This window comes from Gaeumannomyces tritici (genome assembly GCF_000145635.1).
Source record: "Gaeumannomyces tritici R3-111a-1 unplaced genomic scaffold supercont2.5, whole genome shotgun sequence".
Taxonomy (NCBI): domain Eukaryota; kingdom Fungi; phylum Ascomycota; class Sordariomycetes; order Magnaporthales; family Magnaporthaceae; genus Gaeumannomyces; species Gaeumannomyces tritici.
In genome coordinates this window covers 84,967-107,532 of record NW_008804549.1, presented here as the reverse complement: position 1 = coordinate 107,532, position 22,566 = coordinate 84,967, and the positions used below count along the sequence as shown (strand labels likewise).

The 22,566-nt window shown below is 45.4% G+C and overlaps 9 protein-coding genes across 10 annotated transcripts; 4 read left to right on the top strand and 5 right to left on the bottom strand.

Annotated features, from left to right (window-relative positions):
* Window positions 1–365: 365 nt before the first annotated feature.
* On the bottom strand, window positions 366–1,411 carry GGTG_09009 (hypothetical protein; the record flags this gene model as incomplete). The annotated part of the gene is made up of 3 exons (XM_009226852.1): window positions 366–742; window positions 869–1,044; window positions 1,266–1,411. The coding sequence occupies 3 exons, from the start codon at window positions 1,409–1,411 to the stop codon at window positions 366–368; spliced, it is 699 nt and encodes a 232-aa protein (XP_009225116.1).
* Window positions 1,412–3,530: 2,119 nt separating this feature from the next.
* Window positions 3,531–4,127, top strand: GGTG_09008 (hypothetical protein; the record flags this gene model as incomplete). The annotated part of the gene is made up of 4 exons (XM_009226851.1): window positions 3,531–3,580; window positions 3,765–3,815; window positions 3,915–3,946; window positions 4,009–4,127. The coding sequence occupies 4 exons, from the start codon at window positions 3,531–3,533 to the stop codon at window positions 4,125–4,127; spliced, it is 252 nt and encodes an 83-aa protein (XP_009225115.1).
* Window positions 4,128–5,545: 1,418 nt separating this feature from the next.
* On the bottom strand, window positions 5,546–5,866 carry GGTG_09007 (hypothetical protein; the record flags this gene model as incomplete). The annotated part of the gene is made up of 1 exon (XM_009226850.1): window positions 5,546–5,866. A coding segment is annotated over one exon (321 nt), but the record flags the coding sequence as incomplete, so codon positions are not given.
* Window positions 5,867–5,994: 128 nt separating this feature from the next.
* On the bottom strand, window positions 5,995–7,142 carry GGTG_09006 (hypothetical protein; the record flags this gene model as incomplete). Its single annotated transcript, XM_009226849.1, has 3 exons — window positions 5,995–6,081; window positions 6,259–6,381; window positions 6,888–7,142. The coding sequence occupies 3 exons, from the start codon at window positions 7,140–7,142 to the stop codon at window positions 5,995–5,997; spliced, it is 465 nt and encodes a 154-aa protein (XP_009225113.1).
* A 5,862-nt stretch (window positions 7,143–13,004) lies between these two features.
* Window positions 13,005–14,095, bottom strand: GGTG_09005 (hypothetical protein; the record flags this gene model as incomplete). Its single annotated transcript, XM_009226848.1, has 1 exon — window positions 13,005–14,095. The coding sequence occupies exon 1, from the start codon at window positions 13,662–13,664 to the stop codon at window positions 13,005–13,007; it is 660 nt and encodes a 219-aa protein (XP_009225112.1). The 5' UTR covers window positions 13,665–14,095.
* A 346-nt stretch (window positions 14,096–14,441) lies between these two features.
* Window positions 14,442–17,519, top strand: GGTG_09004 (hypothetical protein). Its single transcript, XM_009226847.1, has one exon. It carries the CDS (start codon window positions 14,580–14,582, stop codon window positions 17,388–17,390), a length of 2,811 nt encoding a protein of 936 aa, XP_009225111.1. The 5' UTR covers window positions 14,442–14,579; the 3' UTR covers window positions 17,391–17,519.
* A 22-nt stretch (window positions 17,520–17,541) lies between these two features.
* Window positions 17,542–19,651, top strand: GGTG_09003. 2 transcript variants are annotated; one of them, XM_009226845.1, is made up of 5 exons: window positions 17,542–17,793; window positions 18,378–18,414; window positions 18,468–18,800; window positions 18,893–19,174; window positions 19,272–19,651. In XM_009226845.1, the coding sequence occupies exons 1-5, from the start codon at window positions 17,665–17,667 to the stop codon at window positions 19,478–19,480; spliced, it is 990 nt and encodes a 329-aa protein (XP_009225109.1). In that variant the 5' UTR covers window positions 17,542–17,664; the 3' UTR covers window positions 19,481–19,651. The 2 variants fall into 2 exon arrangements, with proteins under 2 accessions (XP_009225109.1, XP_009225110.1); XM_009226846.1 differs by lacking the exon at window positions 17,542–17,793 and adding an exon at window positions 18,235–18,282.
* A 774-nt stretch (window positions 19,652–20,425) lies between these two features.
* Window positions 20,426–20,707, bottom strand: GGTG_09002 (hypothetical protein; the record flags this gene model as incomplete). The annotated part of the gene is made up of 1 exon (XM_009226844.1): window positions 20,426–20,707. One exon carries the CDS (start codon window positions 20,705–20,707, stop codon window positions 20,426–20,428), a length of 282 nt encoding a protein of 93 aa, XP_009225108.1.
* A 126-nt stretch (window positions 20,708–20,833) lies between these two features.
* GGTG_09001 (hypothetical protein) lies at window positions 20,834–21,787 on the top strand. Its single transcript, XM_009226843.1, has one exon. The coding sequence runs from the start codon at window positions 20,938–20,940 to the stop codon at window positions 21,748–21,750; it is 813 nt and encodes a 270-aa protein (XP_009225107.1). The 5' UTR covers window positions 20,834–20,937; the 3' UTR covers window positions 21,751–21,787.
* Window positions 21,788–22,566: the final 779 nt, after the last annotated feature.

Genomic DNA, 22,566 nt, shown 5'->3' with positions numbered 1-22,566 from the left:
TTTTTCCGTCGAGCTACAGCCTTTTTTTTCCTTTTGTGCATTTATACATTCATAATTTTAACGATGTAACCGTAATAATTGGTATTAACCGTTCCTTTTGGATATTTGGACCTAACCGGTAGCTATAAATGTTATCCTTTGTACCCGATTACGTAAAGAAAGTAATGTTTTTTCGGGTATTCGCTTTGGGTTTTTCGGTTCCAACCGGCCCGTTAGCTTTTTTTGGCAACCCCCCGGTATTTTCCTTAATTATCGTAATTTAATCGGATTCGAATTCGGTTTTACCGAAATTTTTAATCCTTTAAATTTTTAACGATCGTTTTGCCGGTAACCTTTCGGTAAGCTTTTTAAATATTGCGGGTCCATTAGGCCCTTTTACGCTTGCAGCTTTTTAAAATTCCCGCAAGCGTTTTGCCGGTAACCCCCCGGCGGGCTTTAACCGCCGCGGTAAAAAAACCTTCGCCGAAAAAAAGCGTAAAGCGCGTAACGAACGCCGTTGCAACGTTTTTAATTTTAATGGATTTGCCCCCGAAACGGACATTGCCTTTTTTTCGCTTTATATAAATATCCGCAACGCGCTCCCGTTGCGGGAGGTTATCGATTTTTAATAAAGCGATAATTAAAACTTTATTTATTTGCCCCTTTTTAAAAACAATTATACGGAGCGTACGGTATTTTGTAACCGTTATTTTGGTTATTAAGCATATTAAAATTATGCCGTTAACCCCCGTATACCGATATGCTTCGATAATTGTACGGGGTTTTTTAAATGTATTTATTGCAAAAACGTAATTAGCAATAAAGCTTGCGTTAAATTCCCCGAATGGTTTTGGAAAATGGCTTAAAACCTTTACAAAATTTTAAATACCGTTTACAAATAATTGCCCAAAACAATACCGAAGCTTTTCGAAAAGCTTATTAAAGCTTAATTTCGCGCCCGTAAGGCTATTTAAAAAGCCAAATCCTTTTATACCATATCGGCCGAACAATTTGCGCGTTACGAACGTTAAACCGTTATCCAAAAGCGCATCCAGCGCAAAATTGCTAGCGTTGCAATATTAAAAGCTATTTAAAACATTTCCTAATAACTTTACGCTATCGCCGTTTAAACGAAAAAGCAAGTTTAAACTTTGGCTAGCATTTGTAATTCTTTTAACGAGGTAAAAACGTTTTTTAAGCGTTTCGAAAAAGGTATGGTTGCTTTTTTTGGTGGCATTGCCGTTAGCTTTGCTACGATTGCGGCGCATTTGGATACCCAAGCTTACAGCCGCGCGGCTTCCCGTAAGGGTACGGCGTCCGTATTAGCGCCGGGAAGTACCGCTTTTAGCGCCGACAATTTTAGCGGCAACAATTGTAACGCTAGCGAAAAGGACGTGGTTTCCGAAAATTTTGGTTTTTTTGGATACGGCATTTAATCGATTTTTTTTATATATTTTCCTAATTAATTATTAGTATTCCCTTTTTAAAAAGTAGTTAGTTTTAAATCTTTTTCGTTAATTTATTACAATTAAAATTATAATTTCCTTTCGTTATATTGCTTTTGCAGCATTGCAAGGTTTTAATGTTTTTAATTACCAGCTAGGTTTTAATGCCTTAATAAATAATTTTAAAATGCTTTTTCCTTGCCCCCCAATGGGTTTAAATACCGCCAACATGCATTTACCGCTACCTAAACGCTTAAGCCCGTTCGTTATACCATTCGAAGGTTTTTTTACTTCCTTTTCGGGCAAGCAATAATGTTTTTCACTACAACGTACGTTTAAAGTGCGGTAATTGCTTTGGCGTATCGCGCTAAACATGCCCTTTACGGGCTTTCCGAAATGTGCTACATTTTGCATGTCCTTCGAAATTTAAATGTATCGCACCATTAATTTAAGGCGTTCCCCGTATTATACCGTCCCCATTTAACTTTTTGTTTATAAAGTACAATATTTTACGGCTATTACAAGCCGTTTACGGATTTTTTTACGTTTTTTCCCGGTAATTAGCCGGTTCGGCATGTTAAAATATTTTTTTGGGCTATTCCTTTGGCTTTTATTACTTTTTTCCTGTAATACCCCCGTCCTTTCCGGGTATTTACCCGCTAAAGTCCGGTATTTTCCTTATTTTGTAAATTCGTTTCCAATAAGCTTGCTTTATACGCTTAAACAATTTTTTTCGTAATATCCCTTTTTAAAATTTACGAATTTTTCGATTCGTTATAATTTATCCATTTAACCAGGTATTTTCGTTTTCGCAAAAGCCCTTTATATTTTAACAAAGCTTTTACTTTAAAGCAATCCTTTTTTTCTTTTTCGATTTTTGGTTTTTTATTTTTTGGTTTTTTGCCGGGCCTTTTTTTAAACGCCCGTAACAAATTTGCCGGGAATACGTTATGTATCCGGTAATTTACCGGGAGCTTTAACCGGAACGCCAAACCGGCTAACCCAACCATTTTTAAAACCTAAAAAGGTCCCAACCATTTATTTAATAGCTTTTTCGACGGCCTTTTTATTTTAATGTTCGCCGTATTTAATAATACCCAATCGCTTACCCCGAAAAGCACCGGGGTCCTGCCTTTGTTATAGTACTTTTTGTACGTATTATTCGCTTTTTTTAATAGTTTTTTAGCTTGCTTTTTAACTATTTCCAAAGCCTTTGCTTTAATTTTAACCGTTGCCAAAGGTTTTTTTTTAACCACCCAAAGGTTATAAAGCTTTCGTAAGTAAAATTTTATTAATAAAAACGCCGGGGTTTTTTGCAACCCCGAATGCACGCTCGTATTGTGCACCCACGCTGCCAGGTACAATAGCAACGCTTAATCGTTTTGCCTTTCGCAGCAAAAGCACCGGAAGTAATGCTTTATTGCTTGGTTTGTCCGTTCCGTTTGCCCGTCGGTTTAAAAGTGGTATGCTATCGATAGCTTTTTTTTAATTTTTAAGTATCCGGCAAAGGTTGTTTAAAACCCGTTTGTAAATAATTTGTCCCGGTTCGATACAATCCTTTTGGGCGTTTTTAACAACCTTTAAACGTATGCAAATAAAAAGTTCCTTAATCCTTTATTGGTTAATTTCGTAAACGTTGGAATAAAAAAGCTATATTTGGTAAACCGATCGATTATTACCAATATTGCGTTGCGCTTTTTGCCGGTTTTATTTACCAACGTTAAAAGCTTTCCGATAAAATTTATCGATAGCTTTTGTTCCGAACGGTTTGGCACGGGCAAAAATGCTAATAGCCCGTAAAGTGCTTGTATTTTCGGCTTCGTTTGCTGGCATATTTAATACGTCCGCACGTATTTGCGTACGTTTTTAGCCATACCCGGCCATTTAAATTACCGTTTAAGCTTTTTTAAGGTTTTAGCCATACCTTTGTAACCCCCCGTTGGGTTATCGTATTATTTCCAAAGCATTGTCCGTTTAAACGGTATTAAATTCGGAATTTAAATTTTCTTTTTGTGCTTAAGCAAACCGTTGCTAATTTTCCAAACGTTGGGCTTGTTTTTTTAAATACCGTTTTAAACGAAATCGTTTTTTGCTTGTGCTTTGAAAATGCGCTCCAATATCGTTTTGGTGTCCTTTTTAGTAATGGTTGTCCTTACGTAAACTGCTTTTTGGAATTTAGCCAATAAATCGCTTCGGAATTTTTTTTTTGCTATATCGGTTTCCCCGTCCATTGGTATATTTTAGGAACGTTTTAACAAGCTATCCGCGGGGTTCCGGTATTTTGGCTTCCATTTAATCGTAAAATCGTACTTTGCTAAATTTTCGAACCATTTTGTTTAGCGCTTTATTACTTTTTCCTTTGTTAAAATATAGGTATGGTTTAAATGGTCGGTAATTATTTTAATAATTTTTTGTAAATAAACCAAGTAATACCGTTACTTTTCGAAAGCTTTTACAATTGCTAACAATTTTAAATTAAGGATTGTATAGCGCAACTTTCCTTATCGTAGCTTTTTTAACATGTAAGTTACCGGGTGCTACCGGCCATTTTGTAATTGCAACAGCACCGCTTTTATTGCAAAAGCCAAAGCGTTAATCCGCACGCATAACGGCTTCGAAGGGTTAAAATGCACTAATACCGAAACTTTCGTAAATAGCAGCTTTAATTTGCAAAAAGCCTTTTTCGCAACATTTTTTAAGTAAAATACGGTATCTTTGCTAAGGAAATCCGTTAAAAGCACAATAATTTTCGCGTAACCTTTTACAAATTTCCAATAATACCCCGTAAAGCTTAAAAATATTTAAATATCCTTAACGCTTTCCGGTATCCTTTACTTTAAAATCGCAACAATTTTGTCCGGCAAAATTTTAACCCCGAATTTGGTTATCTTAAACTTTAAAAATTCGATACTATCCGTTTCGAATTTGCATTTGGCCGGGCTAACGTAAAATTTAAACCGTTCGAATCGTTTTAGTACCGTTTTTACTGCTTTGCGGTGCTTTTCCTATATTTTCGAAAAAATAAAAATATTGTTTAAATATACAATACAATTGTTATTAATTAATTTTTTAAGCGCTATATTAATAAAGCTTTAAAACGTTGCTAAAGCGTTAACCAAACCGAAAAGCATTATTAAGTATTCGTAATGTCCATATTTGCAACGGAAAGCAATTTTCCATTCGTTTCTTTATCGGATTCGTATTTTGTAATAAACGTTTTTTAAATTTAGCTTGGTAAAATACTAGCTTTTAAATATCCGGTTAAATATTTCGTAAATTAGCGGGAATGCTAACCGGTTTTTTTTAGTAATTTTGTTAAAACCCCAATAATCGATACAAAGGCGGAACTTTCCGTTTTTTTTTAAAACGAATAAAATTCCGGCGCCGGCGGGGCTAATTAAATGCCGGATTTAACCTTTCGCCATGGCTTCGTTAAAGTACCCCCGGAAGGTTTTTAATTTTTTTTTGGATAAAGGATAAATGCTTTCGTAAAGCGGCATCGTTTTTTTTTCCAATTTAATCGCGTAATTTTAGCTTGTATGTTTTAGCAAAAGGTTCGATTTATAAAATTGCGCATATTTTGCAATTATCCTTTTAACCCATTCCGGGAAAGCTTTTAGCTTTTCCCCGGGGTTTTCCGGGGTTTCCGAGCGTGCAACCGTTAGCACGGTTATCGCTTGTCCCGATTAAATTAGCTTTTTAGCTATTTCCAACGAAATTATTTTAACTTTTTTAATGGTTACCGGAAACTTTTACTTTATATCCCCAAACCGGATTTTAATATCCTTTTGCTAAAACCAAAGCATGCCTAACGTAATATTGTACCCGGCCCGGGGCACTATTACGTAAAATACCATTAACTTTTAGGTTATTCCCTAGTTATCCGTTACCCAAATTTTGTATTTTTTTACCTTTAGCGTAAGCATGCGTTTTTTAATATCGAATTACGCCAGGTAACCCCCGTTTGGCACCGGTATTTTTTTTGCTTTTACCAAAAAACGGCTGTGCAACAAATTAACGTCGCTTTTATTGTTAACCAGCGCTTTTAACTTTACCCGGCGACCGTTAATTTGTAAATACATTTTGGTTTTTTAGCGCGTCCTAGCCGCCGGGGCGCACTTTTAAGCCCCGGTACCTAAACGGCCAAACAACGGTATCGAATTAGGTGGCGATATTTTGCTTTTTTTGGGGCACGCCGGCCGGATATAACCTAGCTCCCCATACCCGTAATACCGTACTTCGGGCTTTTTTCCCTTTGCCTTTTGTGTAATTGCTAGGGCTAACGGGGTTTCCGGGTTATCCGTTCGTATTTTGCATGCTGCAGCGATATGGCTTAACTGCCCGCATTTAAAGCAAGTAACCAACTTTTTGGGGGCTAAAATACTTATATTCCCCGGGGTCCTTTTATACGGTTCCGATATTATTTTTGCTTTAAAGGCTTTAGCTTGCAATTTTTTTATAATGTAAAAAAGGTTTTTAAATATTACCCATTTTTGGATTTCGAAACGGAGCCGGTTAAAAAGCAATATCGTTTTTATCCATTTGGATGCTAATTCGGAAAAGTCGTTTTTTACCAAATCCTAACAAATCCGGAACGCTTTAAACGATTTATAATCCTTTTATTTAATAGCGGTATCCCCCGCAAGCTTTTTAATTGCTAATTACATTTGCGAATCGGGGTTTTTCGATTTTGCTTAAAATTACCGCAAAAAATCGGCCCAAATAAACAATACCCTAGTATTTAAATAATGCATTTGCTTATATTTTATCCATTATGCCCGCCGACGATAATTAAAAGTGTTGGAAATTATTTGGACCTTTACACGGTTTTTACCGTAACGTCCTTTTTCGTTTTCGAAAATAAATTCGTAATTGTTAATATAATAAGCAATATTTTGCCAAATTGCCGATTTTTTAAGCATGGAAAGCTTAAAAGTAACTTTATTTTACGTAAAACCTTTTCGTTGCTTAAAAGTATTTTTTTTATTTTCGTTTAAATTTTTATGCGCATGCTTTAACCTTTTATTTTGGATTTTTTAAATTAAACGGGCGCGTTTGCTTTAAGCTTTTAGCGCGTTATTTATTTTTTGCAGCTTTTTTACGGAAAGGTTTTCGAAATCGTCGGGAATTTGCGGGGTTTTTTTGGTATTTTGTTTCGGTGGTTTAACGGTTTTTTCCGACGTGCTCGACGTGGCGTCGGGCGTTATTATGGGCGGTGCGAAATCGCAAATGCCCTTTTTAAGCTTGCTCGATCCTTTCCGGTAATTACCCGGGCCTGCTTTTTAAATAAAAAAGGTGTAAGAAAAGGAACAATATATTAAGGGTTAATTGGTGCAAAGGCGGGTAATTACCGGGTTACGGGCCGAATGCGGCATTTCCTTTGTTAAACTTCCGTAAATTTTTTACCAAAGGTGCTATCGCCAATAAAAATTGTTCTTTTTTTAACTTTCCTTTTTTTCGTACCCTTTTGGGCACCCGGGGTTGGTTTTTTAAATTTTTCGCGTTCCAAGCGCTTTCGTGCAATTTAAGCTTTATTTTATTTTTTAGCTTCGCTATTATGCTTTGGCCGCGATATCGGTAGCTCGCCGGCATATTCCCGGGGGGTCCGTGCCCGGCTGGCTGCCAGCGCCCCCTTTTTCCTTTTTTGCCGGGCGGTTTCGCCCGTGCATTTAACGCTTCCCGCTTTTTGCCGGGCGGTTTCGCCCGTGCTTTTAACATGCGGAAAGGAAAAAAAGGATAAACGCGTTTGGAAAAGCGCGTTTGGGAACGATTTAATGAAGGTAGTAAAAGGGGAATAAATCCGTGCTGCTAAGCCTTTTACTTTACGTTAAAGGGTTTAGAAGTTGCCGGGCTTATAACTGTTGCAGGTAAAAGGGATAGGCACGGTGTAAGGCTATTCCGGTTGATATGCTTTAAGGAAGAAAGGATTTGAAGTGCAGGGTCCCGTAAGGGCTTTTGCCTTTTATATACACGTAACTCCCTGTCCTTTTTGCTTATTAAGCTTCCTTTTTAACGCTTGGAAGCGTTATACGCTTCCAAGCAAGGGGACCGCTTTTCCGATGCCTTAGGCATTTGATATTTATGCTTAAGGCTTTTTTATAACAGTATATACTGTTTACTTTGTAATAAAAGCATTTCGAAACAAAAAATTAAAGAATTCATTTGTACCAAAGCTACAAAAAGGATAGCTATTTGCAATAAAAATTTTAATAGCAACGATTAGCCCGAACAAGCAACATTTCCATATACGGGTGCAATAAAGCCTTTATTGTTTAAAAACCTTAATTAATTGCGGTGCCCAAAGCAATTACGTATTATTACAAGCAATGTTACGGTACGGTATTCCTATACGCAAAAAAAACAAGCTATATTTTTTTACAATAATAAAAAAAAGCCAATTAAATACAATAATAAATAAATCGATATTAAAACCGATTATTTTAATTTCCAATACCAAAGCAAAACTTTTTAAATAACGCTGGACGCGTTGGAAATACGGGACGAAAATGTGGTTTTTGGGATTCCGTAATTACGAAAGCATAATTTAAAAATTAATTGGAAAAAAAACGATTTTTTAATGGAAGCTTTTACTAGCAATTAAAAAAGCCCAACAATTACGGGCCGCAAATAATGTAAAAATAAAGCCGAAAAAGGGTATTTCGACGGAAATAAAGCAAAGCAGCAACTTTCGAACTTTATTACAAAAAACCATAATAACGCTTTACGATGGATTTAAATAAAAGCTATAACAATTAGCTAATGTATTTCCGGAATATTATAAGTATTAAAAATTGTTCCAAAAAAACCTAAAAACGGTGCTTCCAAAATACGGGCCATTTAATTACGAAATTAAATTAAAGCCGGATGCGTAACTTAAATACCAAAAACTGTACCAGCTTAACCTTAAGCAACAAAAAGGATTAAAAAAGCAATTACAGGAAAACTTAAAAAAAGGGGTAATTAAACCTTTAACATTTCCAATAAAATACAAAATCCTATTTGTACTTAAAAAAAACGGAAAAAAACGAATGTGCATCGATTACCAACTACTAAATAAAATTACGATAAAGGATCGATATCCTTTGCTTTTTATTAACGAATTACGCAATAAATTCGGCAAAGCCAGGTACTTTACGGCTTTAAACTTCCGAAAAGCATATGGATTGCTTCGGATTAAAAAAAGGCAAAAATGGATAACCGCTTTCCAAACGCGGTTTGGCGTGTACGAATTGTTAATTATAACTTTTGGATTTACTAACGCGCTAATTACATTCCAGCGGATAATTAACCACGTGCTTCGAAAGCATTTCGACATTTTCGTTTTAGCATATTTAAACAATATTTTAATATATTTAAAAACACTAAAAAAATATAAGCAATATATGCACCAAATATTGCAAAAATTACAAAACGCAAAGCTTTTAATTAACCCGGATAAATGCGTATAGCATACTTAAAAAATGGTTTTTTTCGGGTTTGTTATTACGCTAAAAAAAATTAGGATAAACCTAACCAAAATACAAAAAATGGCTAATTGGCTAGCGCTTACCAACGTACGAAAGGTACGGGCGTTTTTGGGGTTCCTTAACTTTTATTAACGGTTTATGCAAAAGTTTAATGGCGGCGCCACGCCATTTACAAATTTTACCAAAAACAACACCCAATTCCGTTGGAAAGCACGAAAACAAATTGCTTTTAAATAATTTAAAAGCGCTATTTTACAAAAACCAATATTAATTATTCCAAACCCCGACAAACTATTTAAAATCGAAACCGACGCGTTAAATTACGCAATCGAAAAATAATTAAGTTAACGAAATAAAAAAAAAGGTTGTACTTTTGCGCTTTTTTTTTACAAAAGTTTAAAAAATTTAAGTTAAATTACCAAATCCATAATAAAAAACTTTTTGCTATTATTAAAGCTTTAAAAAAGTAAAAGGTATATTTGTATAAAGCAAACCACCAAATTACGATATACATTAACCACAAGAATTTGGCACATTTTATTACAAGCCAAAACTTTAACAAGCGTTAAATCCGTTGGAACCAGTATCTTTAAAATTATAACTTCCAAATTTTGTACCGAAAAGGATTAAAAAACGGGAAAGCAAATGCTTTAAGCAAAAGGAATAATTACAAAATCGCTATTCCAAAAAAAACCAAAACGCTTTTGGCCCATGGGCCAAAAAAAGCGTTAATTCCAGCTTAACGGGCAATAGCTTTAATAATTAAAAAGTAAAATTAAACCTTAAAAAGGATTTTGGAAATCCACGGGTTACCGGCCCATAATTATTTAAAGGTTACTAAAATATAAAAAAAGCTCCAACAACATTACGGGTTTACCGGAATTCGGGCAATAATACTGGAAATAATAAAGGATTGCTAAATGTGCGTTAAAAACAAGCTTAACAAACATTTTTTTTATAAATTACTTTAACCATTGCCAGCGCCCAAAAGGGCATGGCAAAAAATTATTATGGATTTTGTTATTAAATTTCCTAAATTTAAAAAGCTTTTAACGGAAATACAATATAATAGCATACTGGTAATAATGGATAAATTTACAAAATATGCTTTATATTTACTTTATAAAAAAAGTAACAATGCGTTAACTTTGGTTTACGCTTTTTTTCGGTACGTAATAGCGGATTACGGAATGCCGCAAAAACTAATTACAAACCGAAATAAGCTATTTACAAGCAAGTTTTAAAAAATGCTTACGGCGCTTTTCGGAGCAAAACACGCTTTGTTAATAGCGTATTACCCCCAAACGGACGGACAAACGAAGCAAACCAATAAAACGATAAAGCAATACTTGCGTTATTATGTTATTTATAAGCAAAACAATTGGGTTTAATTGTTACTAGTTGCTTAATTTGCTTACAATAGCTTTATGCATGAAAGTACGGGAAAAACGCCGTTTTACGCTAACTATGGGTATACCTTTACGGCGTACAACAAGTTTAAAGCCGGATTTAAAGCCTTAGTAACGGAAATCCAGGTAATAAAGCTTACCAAATTGCACCAAACCTTTTAGGACAAGCTAAAAAACTTGCGCCATCGAATAGCAAAGCAAGCCAATAAAAAAGGATTAAAAATTAACCTTTAAAAAAGGGATAACGTTTACCTTTTACGCGTTAATATTAAAACAAAAAGGCCAAGCGATAAGCTAAACAAAAAAAATGGGAACCTTTTCGGGTTATTCGCGTTATTTTTCCAATTAATTATAAATTTTAATTACCACCAATTATGCGCATCCACCCGGTTTTTCACGTTTTTTTGCTAAAGCCAGCGCTTCCGGGCTTTAAAAGCATTAAATTAGTAAAAATCGACCCCAACCAAAAGTAAGAAGTTAAAGCCATTTTTAACGAACGAATACGTTACCGCAAAAAGTAATATTTCGTTAAATGGAAAAGCTGGGGGGATAAGCACAATACGTAGGAAAATACAATAAATTTTAGGAATTGCCAAAAGGCTTTGCAAAAATATTATTTAAAAAAAAGTTAGCAATAGCTTTGGAATTTGTAAAAAGTTTTAAATTCGGAAAAATTTAAAAAGTAAAAAAAGGAAAATCCCACAGCATATTTAAAGGATAAGCTGGCAAGCTTAAGCAAAAAAAGCAAAACTTTTTTCGCTAACTAAAAGTTAAGCAAAAAAAATTTAAAGTTGCACCGGGAATTAAACCCAAAATTTCCCGTTACAAAAACAAACGCGTTACCATTGCGTTATACAATTTGTGGAAATTATTAAAAGAATTACAATTTACCAAATTAAAGGAGCGCAAGCAATTTAAAATCGATACTAAACCTTGGGCTTTCGGGATTAGCAAAAAAAAAAAAAAGTTAAACTAACGACCCCGGCTGGGAAAGCCGATATCGTTAATTTAACCAGGTTGCACCGGGAATTAAATTTAGGACTTCCCGCTACAAAAGCAAGCGCGTTACTACTGCGCCATACAATTAAAAGGAATTGTTAAGGGAGTTACAACTTACCAGGCTAAAAAAGGGCTAATGGGTCGAAGTTAAGATTAACCTTTAACGCTGCCCAGCCAAGAAACAAAGGAAAAAAATTGGGGTAAAAAGGAAAAAAGGGATTGGCCGCTACCAAAGCAGCCTTTTTTCGTTCCACCTGTTCCATTTGCTCCAATTTTTCCACGGTTTCGATACCCCAAAATAACGCCCGCAACTGCTTTTTAAGCCAAAAGTTTTTTTGTTTGCGAAAACGCTTAAAACGGTTATTTAAAGCATAACGCTTAACTTTAACAACCCGCATTTCGGCTTTAATCCTTTAATATTAAAAACCGATAAAATGCAATTGTTTAAGTAAAAAACCCAAAATGTTACAGCCAAAACGGTTGCAAGCAAAACATTTTACGCAATAAAAAGAATTTTGCGGAAAAATAAAACAAGTATTTTTTTAAAAACGTTTTAATAAAAAAATAAAAATTTATATCGATAGCCAATATAAAAATTAAAGCAAAAAGGTTTTTACGTTAAAAGGTGAAACGCGCAAAGCGTTTTTGTATTTAACCCGACATTGTTAAAAAAAAGGGATAATTAAATAATAAAGAAAAATAGTACTTACGATTGGCAATGGGAGGAACGGACATAAGCAAGCCAAAAGGGCTTGGCCGGTAAAGAAAGGACTTAATGTTACAACCTATAACTACTTGGCCGGGACGGGAGGCCAAAAAGGCGAGGGGTAAGCAAGCGCTTACCCTTTACCATAAGGAAGCTTAGGTAAGCCGCCCGTAATTTGTTAATAAGGTTACAAATTACTTAAGTAATTTGTAATTTGTTAACAAAATTACAAATTACTACTTTGGGAGGGAAAGAAACAGCATAAAGGACGGGCTATAAAAAAAAAGGGTTTTTTATTGTTTTAGGTAGTTTTTAATTAAGGCTTTGGCATTAGTTAAACTTTAGTTAGCTTCCAAGTAACCTTTGGAGCAAGCATTTAAACCGCACCCAAGTTACTTTGTAAATCCTTTCAATTTGTTAAGTTACGTGCTACTGTTTAATACTCCTTTGGTGCTTTACTTTAGGAGCAGAGGCTTAACTGTAACACCTTTTTTTTGCTAATAGCTAACGCATTTCCGCTAAAACCCCCGTAAAACGGTAGCACATTTTTTCGCTTACGATTAATTTAACGTTAATACCCGTTTTAACCCAAGCCCTGCCGTATAATTTCGGGAAGAAATATTTTTATTTTTTTAATTTAACTTTTTCCATTAAATAACCCGTTAGCAAATTACCGCTGCAATTATACATATTATAATTACCGTACCCAACGCTTCCGGAACGGGCTTTTTGTGCTTAATAGCAACGCTTTTACGGAATGTTATTGCTTGATTAGTTTAAACGTAATTGTGGAAGAAGGCACCATGTTTGGTTAAATGGGGGACGCTAACTCTCGATTAGTAAATCGAGTTGGAATAGTTGATGATGCAGAAACAAACGTGATACAGATTCATTTCGTTCAATTTAAGTTCTATCATTCCTTTCGTGAGATATCCCTTACTCCGCCGCACCGAAAGACAAGCAAACCCCGGCTCAGTAGTCATTGCCAGAGGCCGCCCGACTAATCGTTGGATTGGCGAGCGGTCTTGGATCTTCCCAAGGAAATACAGGAGAAACCTGTGGGGCTGCGTACGACTAGGAAGGGTGCAATTTGTTGCATCCACTCGGCACGGATTTCGTCCGCCGTCCTACCTGGGTGCTTCTTGGCCTGGCGCTCGACGCCCTTGGTTAGGAACCAGTCGACGAGCTTGCGGTCGCCGAACTCGGCCGCCATTACGATGCCCGTCTTTCCCTGGTCGTTGGCCTTGCCTAGGTCTGTGGACCGCTCGGCCAAAAACGTTACTATCTCGAAGCTTCGCCGGACCGAGATCGCGTGCGTGAAGGGCGTATCGCCCGGGTCCCTGTATTGAGCGTTTGGGTCAAACCCCCAAACTAGAAGGGCCCTAATGACCTCTAGTGAGCCGCAGTGAGCGGCGTGAAAGAGTACTGGGATGCCATACGCATCCCGTACAAGACAAAGCCCGGCTTTAAAGTCCTCCGTTTCCGTGCCCAGCTTCCAACGGCTGGATAGGGCGATCATCTCCTGATCGATGGGGTCTGTCTTTGAGCCGCGCGAGAACTTGATAAGCTTGTCGATCTCGTCCTGAGATACGGCCGGAATGCCTCGGCGCTTCAGCAGACACGGCAGCTGAAGTGGGGACGACGGCCTGAAGGATTCCATCGCTGCTGCTGGTGAAGTTAGCGGATGTTTTGGTCAGGGCAATACTTACCTTGGCAGCAGGCTGAGGTTACTGGCAGTCCGGTTGTCGATTGTCCGAGAGGAGCTTGGGAAGGAGGATAGGAAGGATGAGCTAAATGTTCCATGATCGTCACTGATTTATACACCTGCAAGCGCTGGCCTTCAAACAATGAAACAAAGAACACGAGGCGCCGTTGGTCGTCATTGTGTGCTGGCCTTCGTCTTGGTACAAAGGCTGAGCAGGCGACCTTGCTGCCGCTGAACAACCAGCAAGGGAATGAGGCTTAGGAACCATTTTCAGGCATTGTACACCTGCAGAAGCTCAGGGATGTTTTTTTTGGCAGCTGATGCAGTGAATGAGGGGGTGCAAATCTTCAGTGGCTTAACTCGCCACAGATGTCGCAAATCCTCTGGTGGAAGAGAGGAATGGTAGAGAACATGAATGGATGGTAGCGCAGCTGATTGGGGCGAAAATAGGCTGCACAGGCCGAGATGACGGCTCGGGCGCTCGGAGGAGTGCTAGCCGGGACCCGAAGCTCCCCCGCATGCGCAGCGTGACGCCATCCATGAGTGCGGAGACTTTTGGGGATGGCGCCCCCGCGAGATCCAATTTCGATACCACCGGCAAAATTGGCCGACCAGGAGAGGGGGCCCTCGTAAATGCGACGTTGCGGAATGCCTCGATGGGAGGAGTGATGACTCGGGCCAAGATTGCAGCAGCGATGCCGCTGTCAAGGTTGCCGTCGATGCGGGGAGGATGGACGAGACCCCTTTTTGTTACTCATGGTTCTCGGAGATATAACGCGGGCTCGCGCCGAGTGTGCTTCTTGCGACCACGGGCTACCTCACCAAGCTCGGTCCAGGAGAGGAGACCTCTGACACCCTTCCCAGGCCACAATGTTATCGAGGGTGGCCCTTTGCCTAGCCGCCGCCGCCGGCCTCCTGTCGGGTCCGGGGTCGGCGCAGGTGACCAACGCGACAACCGAGAGCGCCAAGGTCGGCTGGCTGGGTGGCACGGCACCAGCGCACCATTCCGGCGTCACCTTCGGGCTGCCCTGGTCCCGCGGAAAGCACCGACCCGGTCAGACCAAGTTCACCGCTGGCGACGGCGGCGAGCTTCAATCCTGGGTGACGGCTTACTGGCCCGACGGCTCCATCAAGTGGACGGGACACGCCGTTCCTGCTGCCCAGAACCCTGCGTCCGAATACACCGTCGTGGCGACCACGGGCCCCAAGACATGCTCACGGAAAAACTCAACCAAGCGGAACCTTGACGGTGGCTCCAAGTCTAGTCTGGTCAAGGCCAACAGCGAGACCGAAATCACGGTGGACACAGGCAAAATTTCCGTATCATTCGCCAAGAAAGGCAGCGTCCTCGTCAAGTCGATCGCAACGGCGGGCGGCAAAATAGTCGGGCAAAATGGCCGGCTCGTACTGCAATCGCAGTCGGGCGTCGCCGACGAGGCTGGCGGCAGCACCCCGGCGGCCGAGCGCTACAGCTTCGAAAGCAGCATCGACAACGTGACGGTGAGCGAGCAGTCGCCTGTCCGGGCGCTCGTCACCGTCCGCGGAAAACACCAGCAGACGTCCAGCAGCGCGGCCCACCACGACGCCTGGCTCCCCTTTGTGCTGCGCTTCTACCTGTATGCGGGTGCCGAGTCGCTGCGCATCGTGCACAGCATCGTCTACGACGGCGACGCGCAAAAGGACTTTATCGCGGGCGTGGGCGTCCGCTTCGACGTCCCGCTCGATGGCGAGCAGCTGTACGACCGGCACGTCCGCCTCTCGGGTGTTGACGGCGGGCTCTTCAGCGAGGCGGTCAAGGGCATCACGGGGCTGCGTCGCGACCCGGGGCTGGCGGTCAAGCAGGCGCAGTTTGACGGCCGCAAGACGCCCGACGAGAGCACCTGGGACACGAGGGTCACGTCGCGCCTGCACTGGGTCCCGAACTTTGGCGACTTCAGCCTGACGCAGCTCACGCCCGACGGGTTCAGCATCAAGAAGCGGACCAAGGCGGGCCAGTCTTGGATACATAGCACCGGCGGCACGAGGTCGGGTGGCATAGCGTACCTGGGCGGCGCGAGCAAGGGTGGGCTGGCGGTCGGGATGCGACATTTCTTGAAACGACACCCGACGGCGTTCGATATCAGGAACGCTGCCAGCGACACTGGAGAGATGACGCTCTGGATCTACAGCCCAGAGGCCCAGCCGCTCGACCTCAGACCCTTCCATGACGGGCTGGGGCAGAAGACGTACAAGGACCAGCTGGACGCGCTCGAGATCACATACGAGGACTGGGAGGAGGGTTTTGACACCCCGTACGGCATCGCGAGGACAAACGAGATCTTCGTGTTTCCATTCGCCCAGACCCCGTCGCGGCAGTTTATCTCGGACCTGGCCGACCACGTCGAAAACCCACCCGTCCTCACGGCGTCCCCGGAAACCTATCACGCGTCTGGGGCGTTTGGCACGTATTGGTCACTGCCTGGCAAGACGGCCTCCCCGACCGCGGCCGCCATCGAGCGCAACATGGACGTCCTCTTCAAGCTGTACGAGGGCCAGGTCGAACAGCGGCGGTGGTACGGGTTCCTGGACCACGGCGACTTCATGCATGCCTACGACGCGGACCGGCACACGTGGCGCTACGACGTGGGCGGCTACGGCTGGGACAACTCGGAGCTGTCGCCCAACCTCTTCTTCTGGCAGCTCTTCCTGCGCACGGGCCGGGCCGACGTCTACCGCTTCGCCGAGGCGCAGACGCAGCACACGGGCGAGGTGGACGTGTACCACGTCGGCAAGTGGAGGGGGCTGGGGACGCGGCACGGGGTGCTGCACTGGGGCGACAGCGCCAAGCAGGCGCGCATCTCGACGCCGCAGTACCGCAAGTACTTCTACTTTGTTTCGGGCGGCGACGAGCGCGTGGGCGAGCTGATGGAGGAGACGCTGGACGCGGACGCGACGTTTGGCTTCCTCGACGCGCGCCGCAAGGTCCGCAACGACGGCTTCAAGCCGTCGCCCACGGCGGCCGACATCGGGCTCGGGACCGACTGGGGCGCGCTGGCGGCGGGCTGGCTGATCGAGGTGGAGAGGCGCGGGGGACGGTACGAGGAAGCGCTGGGCAAGCTCAACCGGACCATGGCGGGCATCGCGCGGCTCAAGAACGGCTTCGTGACGGGGTCGGCGACGCTCAACACGCTGACGGGCGAGCTTGGCCCGCCGCCGGGCGACGAGGGCAACAAGGGCGTGGTGGGGATCTCGCACCTCTCGGCCATGTTCGGGCTCGTCGAGGTGGTGCACGAGATCACGGAGCACTTTGGCGGGGGCGGGGCGCTGCCGGCGGGCTTCGACGCGGCCTGGCTCGACTACTGCGTCTACTACGGGGCGTCCGGGGCGGAGCAGGCGGCGAGGTACGGGGCGGCCTTCTCGGGTGTGAGCCTGCGGCAGGGCCACTCGCGGCTGACGGCGTACGCGGCGAAGCGGCTGGGCGGCGAGGGCAACGGCACGGCGCTGGCCAAGAGGGCGTGGGACGAGTTCCTGCGCAAGGATGGCCTCGGGCCGACGCTGTCGTGGGCGACAAACAGGGTCAACACGCCTGACTTTGTCGGGCCCGCAGACGAGGCGCCGTGGATGAGCTCCAACGATCTGGGGCTGTATGGGTGTGCGGCCATTGAGAACCTGCAGTTGGTGCCCGAGGCCATCGACTTGTGAGGATGGAAGTGGAGAGGAAAGTGATGGAATGATGGGGCTCCATGATGTTTGTTCCTTCCCGAATCGGAGATGTCCGCCAATTAAATGGCTCATGATTCACCCAGCTAGCAGTCATGATGGAATTCTTACTCGTTCTATGCTTTGTGCACTTGCTTGCGTGTTTGCCAAACATCACGTAAATCGGCCCCTCCCTGTCCACCACCGCTTGACACCGACGGATGCTTCTTTTTGGCTTTCGACCTAACCCGCGAGCTCCCGAAGCCTTCGCCCCAACATGTGCAACAAGCTCGAACCCGGACATCGTGTTCCCGCCGAAGAAGCCCAAGGCGGCGAGTCGTGCGACGGGGGTGCCGGAAGCCTGGGACACACCAAAAACGACTTCAGACGGCTATTATGTGCCGCGGTTAGTGCCTTTTTTCTTTTTTAGCATTCTCCGTTCCCACCGTGGCCAACTCTGTTGGCCCCGGGCCATCTTCCGCCCTCACCGTCGCCATCCGCCTCGCGACTACCCATACCAAGGCACAAGATGCCGCCCAGAGTCCCGTCATGTCTCTCTCCGAGCCAGGCGCGTTTGCGACTGTGACGCCGGCTCGACTCTTACCACTCACAGAAGACCCTCAAGGGCGCCCCAGTCCCCGCCACCAACCATGGCCCAGCCCGCCCCCGCCGGCCCAGTCCGGGATGTTGGACCGCTGCTCCTGATCACCACAGCCACCATGTCGAGCCTGACGTCCGTCTTCATGGCCGTTAGGATGCTTATGGGAATCCTTAAGCGCCGCTTTGAATGGGAGGGCGGTTTGTATAGATGCCACGGCCTTGGGCGGTGCTCCATCCCAGCTTCTAGCTAATGCGACGAGACACGTAACCGCTAGCACTCCTGTGTTTTGGTTGGGTGAGCAAACACGACCTGGTGCCCAGTTTGACCGCATATCCGGTTGTCTGTTTGCCGCTTTGCTGACAACAGCACATCTACCCGAACTCTTGCAGGCCAGCTATATTGCCATTTGCACCTCTGACGCTCTTGGTATGTTGCTTGATCAAACTTTAACACCCTTGGCCCTGCTGACATACTCCCAGCTACAAGATACGACTTTGGCAAGGCCATTTCCGATGTTGCGCCCGAGAACTTGACCAACATGAGGCTGTTCCCCGGCATCGTCGCGTCCATCACCTGGAGCTTTGCCATCACGTCCGTCAAGGGCTCCTTTGCTTTCCTCTACATGAGATTCCTTTCGCACACTGGTCGGCACTGGGTCGTCCCACTGAACATTACGGTCCTCATCTTCCTCGCTTGCCAGGCAATCGAGGTGAGCGTAGTGATCTTTCAGTGCGTGCCCATCGAGTCCCAACGGAGGACTGATATCGAGGGTGCAAGCTACGGGCTTGCGCCCATGTGGATTTGCGATGCGCGTATCGCGCCAGTCCCATCGCACTGCTCGCCTTTCCTTCCCCACAGCCACGCCTTGCTGACAGTTGACATCGAGTGACGTGAAAAATGACAGTTTGCGTTCAACCTTGCAACGGACCTTGTACTGCTCCTGCAGCCTATCCCCGCCATCTAGAGCCTGAGATTCACGTCAACGGCGAAGAAAGTCGGCATCATCGCTATGCTCTCGCTGGGACTACTGTAAGCGCCCGACTGCTCGCTTCGATACCTCGTCCTCAATGTAGAATAGTGTTCGCTGACCAGACTATTCTGCTGGCTTGGGACCACAGCATCTGCATAATCTCTATCATACGGCTATTTGCCGTGCTAAAATTGATTCGAGGCGACGACGACGCCTGTACGTTTACTGTCTGGAATGACATCCCGCGAAATCTTGGTCGCTGTGCGAGTGTCCCTGCCCAAGGATGAACGCTGACTCCTGCACGATATCCCAGACGAGAGGGCCATTGCGATAATATGGTGTCAGGTCGAAGCCGGAACCCTGATCATTTGCAGCTGTGTGCCACACCTGCATCAAGTCGCGTTCCGCATCGAGCCGATACGAAAGCTCCTCAACCTCGAAGCCAGTAGCCACCGGACCTTGGGGCAAGGTGTTGTGACCAAGTCCGCTGAAAGGTGGAGAAGCAGGATCAAAAAACTTTAAAGGGCTAGGCGCGAGGGGAGGCGATGTGGCCGGTGATGAAGAGAGGGCCACAGCCGCAGATGCCGGCCCTGTCACCATGGAACCGGCTGCCGCCACCCCTGACGAGCATAAGCTGCTCGGGAGCTTGCGTTCATACCGCCAGTCTGCGATATCCTCATTCAAGACTAGGGGGAGTAGTCCCAAAGGGACCGCTACCAATGGTGGCGCGCCGTCTTTAGTGAAGACTGGCCCCGGCACAACTAGCCGTACTGTTGCTCCTCCTAGAGTGGGAAGGAACTAATGATTGGGTAGGAAGCCTGTATCAGAGATCATTCACACGTCGCGTCGTTGTCCAAGAAGCTTCCAGTGGCTAAAAATGTCTCCAGACAGGCCAAGATGCACATCACGCCAGGGCAGCACGGCCCGCTGCGGGACTTGGCCCGGTTGCGCCTAGGCGCGTGGGCAGTCAAACGAGCGGGATTTCGAGAACCCAAGGCATCTACCTTGTCGACTAGCGACCCTCTTGCCGTTCGTTTCTCAAGACTGACGTGAATCATGGTCATACATATGGCAGCCCTCCTCGGGACGATCACCCGATCACCCACCGCTTGGCTGGTCCGGTGGGACATCCTGGCCCCTGGCCTGTAGGGGAGCCAAGCGCGCGGGTAGGGGGGGTTCTGGCTCTTACAACGCGCCTGGAGCTCGGTCCTTGATCATCTCGACATCTGCAGACAAATTCCCGCTGTGGAGCCGTGCCTCGAGGAAACGCGCGTGTCGAGGGATGGGCTGGTCTGCCTGCAAATTACAGTCGAGCGACTCCAAAACACGCCTTGTTTTATCTTTGCTCGATTTCATCGTCTATCCGTCACTCGATTCCTTGCCAAGACGCCCTGGACAAGTGGTTTAGGACTTGAGTTTCCGCGCCCCTATCCCTGAATCCCGAATCCCGGCCCTGATTGGCGGCCTTCATCTCGCCGTGGCGGGCGGCGGCAAGGACGCCGCATCGACCATTCGGGACACTCGACCGCCGTCACCATCCAATAACACCACGACGGAAAATGCCGGCGGTTTGCAATACAGACTATTGCCCTCCGCCTCGACGTCCATGTGCCCGTAGGCGAGGGGGATGGTCCGCCCCTCCATGACCATCACCAGGCCCTCCCGAGCTTGGCGATTGGTCGAGAGCGCTGACATGGACGGAGTAACACGCTGCATGCCGGCACCTGCTGCCGACAACCACGGGCGCATCGTGATGGCGGCATGGAATCCGACCACTCTCGGAGTCCCGCGTAACCCACCAAAGCCTTTCTCGATATTGTTGAAGCGAAACACCTACAGAGCAGCTACCATCCCTCGAACCCGCTCCTAGGATATAAAAACCAACGTTGGGCCTTTCTTTTTTTTTGTCTGATTTGCATCTTCACCCTCACCAGCCCATCCTTTCCCTTCCCACTCTCACTCATCAGGCCTCGTTCACGATGCGCGGCAACACGCTCGCCACCATCCTCGCCGCGGCTGGGGTCTTCCCCACGGCCCTGGCCCACTACAACTTCGAAAGCCTAGTGGTCAACGGCAAGACGACGGGCCCGTACGAGTACGTGCGGCGGACGACCAACTCCAACTCGCCCATCGAGAACGTCCAGTCGCCGCACATGGTGTGCAACCAGGGCGGGCTCGACGCCGGCATCATGGCCGCCACAAAGACCTACACGGTCGCACCCGGCGACGAGGTCGGCTTCATGGTCAACTCCAACCTCGGCCACCCGGGCCCGCAGGCCGTCTACCTGTCGCGCGCGCCCGACGGCGTGGCCGCAAACCAGTACAAGGGCGATGGCGACTGGTTCAAGGTCTACAGCCTGACCACCGCGAGCTTCTCCGCTTCCCAGGGCCCCGTCTGGGCCACCTTCCCCAACAGCCAGGGCATCACGGGCTTCACCTTCAAGCTGCCCCAGAACCTGCCGCCGGGCGACTACCTGATGCGCGCCGAGCACATCGGCCTGCACGGCGCCGGGTCCGCGGGTGGCGCCCAGTTCTACATCGGCTGCGCCCAGCTCAAGGTCACGGGCAGCGGCAGCGGCCGCCCGGGCCCGACGGTCAAGTTCCCGGGCGCCTACAAGGGCAGCGAGCCGGGAATCCTCATCAACATCTACTGGCCGCCCCTGACGAGCTACACGGCGCCCGGCCCGGCCACCTGGCCCAACGCCTGTGAGGACCACACGCCCAACCTGGTCGGCAAGCCCAGCGACGGCGACTGCACCCCAATGCGCGCCAGGCGGTCCGCACACTACTAAGAGGCGGCGGCGCCTGTTTGAGGGAGGGGGAGGGGGGAGGGGGAACCCGTGTGGTTTGGAATCCGTGGTTTCGCGGTGTCTCCTGGATGGAGTCCAACACTTTGGCCTTTCACTGGCTGTTCTTTTCCATGTACATATTGTTGCGTTTGCGCTGTTTATAGCCACAGGAGATTTTCTCTACTTCGCACTGCCTTATTCACATCGCGTGTTATGCCATGCTTCTGGTGCCTCGCTGGTACATTTGCCATCCGAAAGGAGGCGATGCGCCCTGCGCGTGGTTCTGGTCGTGTTTGATACCATCCATTCGGCACCGCCCCTCCTGGCGCTTGCACGACCTCGAATCCCTCTCACCGGACGCGATATCTCTCATTATGGCGGCGTGTTCCTAGACCTCCTTACCACATTCATGGAACTCGACGCTTCCTAGCGCAGAAGCCGGTATTAAATGCGCTATTGGTGATTAATTCGTCGCGGTTGAGATCTTAATCGGGAACCAAGGCAAGAAGAAGTAAGAGCTGGCTAACCTAGCTGGCTGTAAATAATAAATAATAAATAATAAATAATAAATAATAAATAATAAATAATAAATAATAAATAATAAATAATAAATAATAAATAATAAATAATAAATAATAAATAATAAATAATAAATAATAAATAATAAATAATAAATAATAAATAATAAATAATAAATAATAAATAATAAATAATAAATAATAAATAATAAATAATAAATAATAAATAATAAAAACCTAATAGCAAGCTATAGGACCGCCATCTTTTAGTTGGTTGAGCGTGGCGGCACAGCGACGAATG

Coding starts and splice junctions, on each gene's coding strand:
- GGTG_09003 (XM_009226845.1), top strand. CDS start 17,665: ATGTGCAACAAGCTCGAACCCGGACATCGTGTTCCCGCCGAAGAAGCC. Junction 17,794..18,377: donor GACGGCTATTATGTGCCGCG/GTTAGTGCCTTT, acceptor GAACTCTTGCAG/GCCAGCTATATTGCCATTTG. Junction 18,801..18,892: donor CATGTGGATTTGCGATGCGC/GTATCGCGCCAG, acceptor GAAAAATGACAG/TTTGCGTTCAACCTTGCAAC.
- GGTG_09004 (XM_009226847.1), top strand. CDS start 14,580: ATGTTATCGAGGGTGGCCCTTTGCCTAGCCGCCGCCGCCGGCCTCCTG.
- GGTG_09001 (XM_009226843.1), top strand. CDS start 20,938: ATGCGCGGCAACACGCTCGCCACCATCCTCGCCGCGGCTGGGGTCTTC.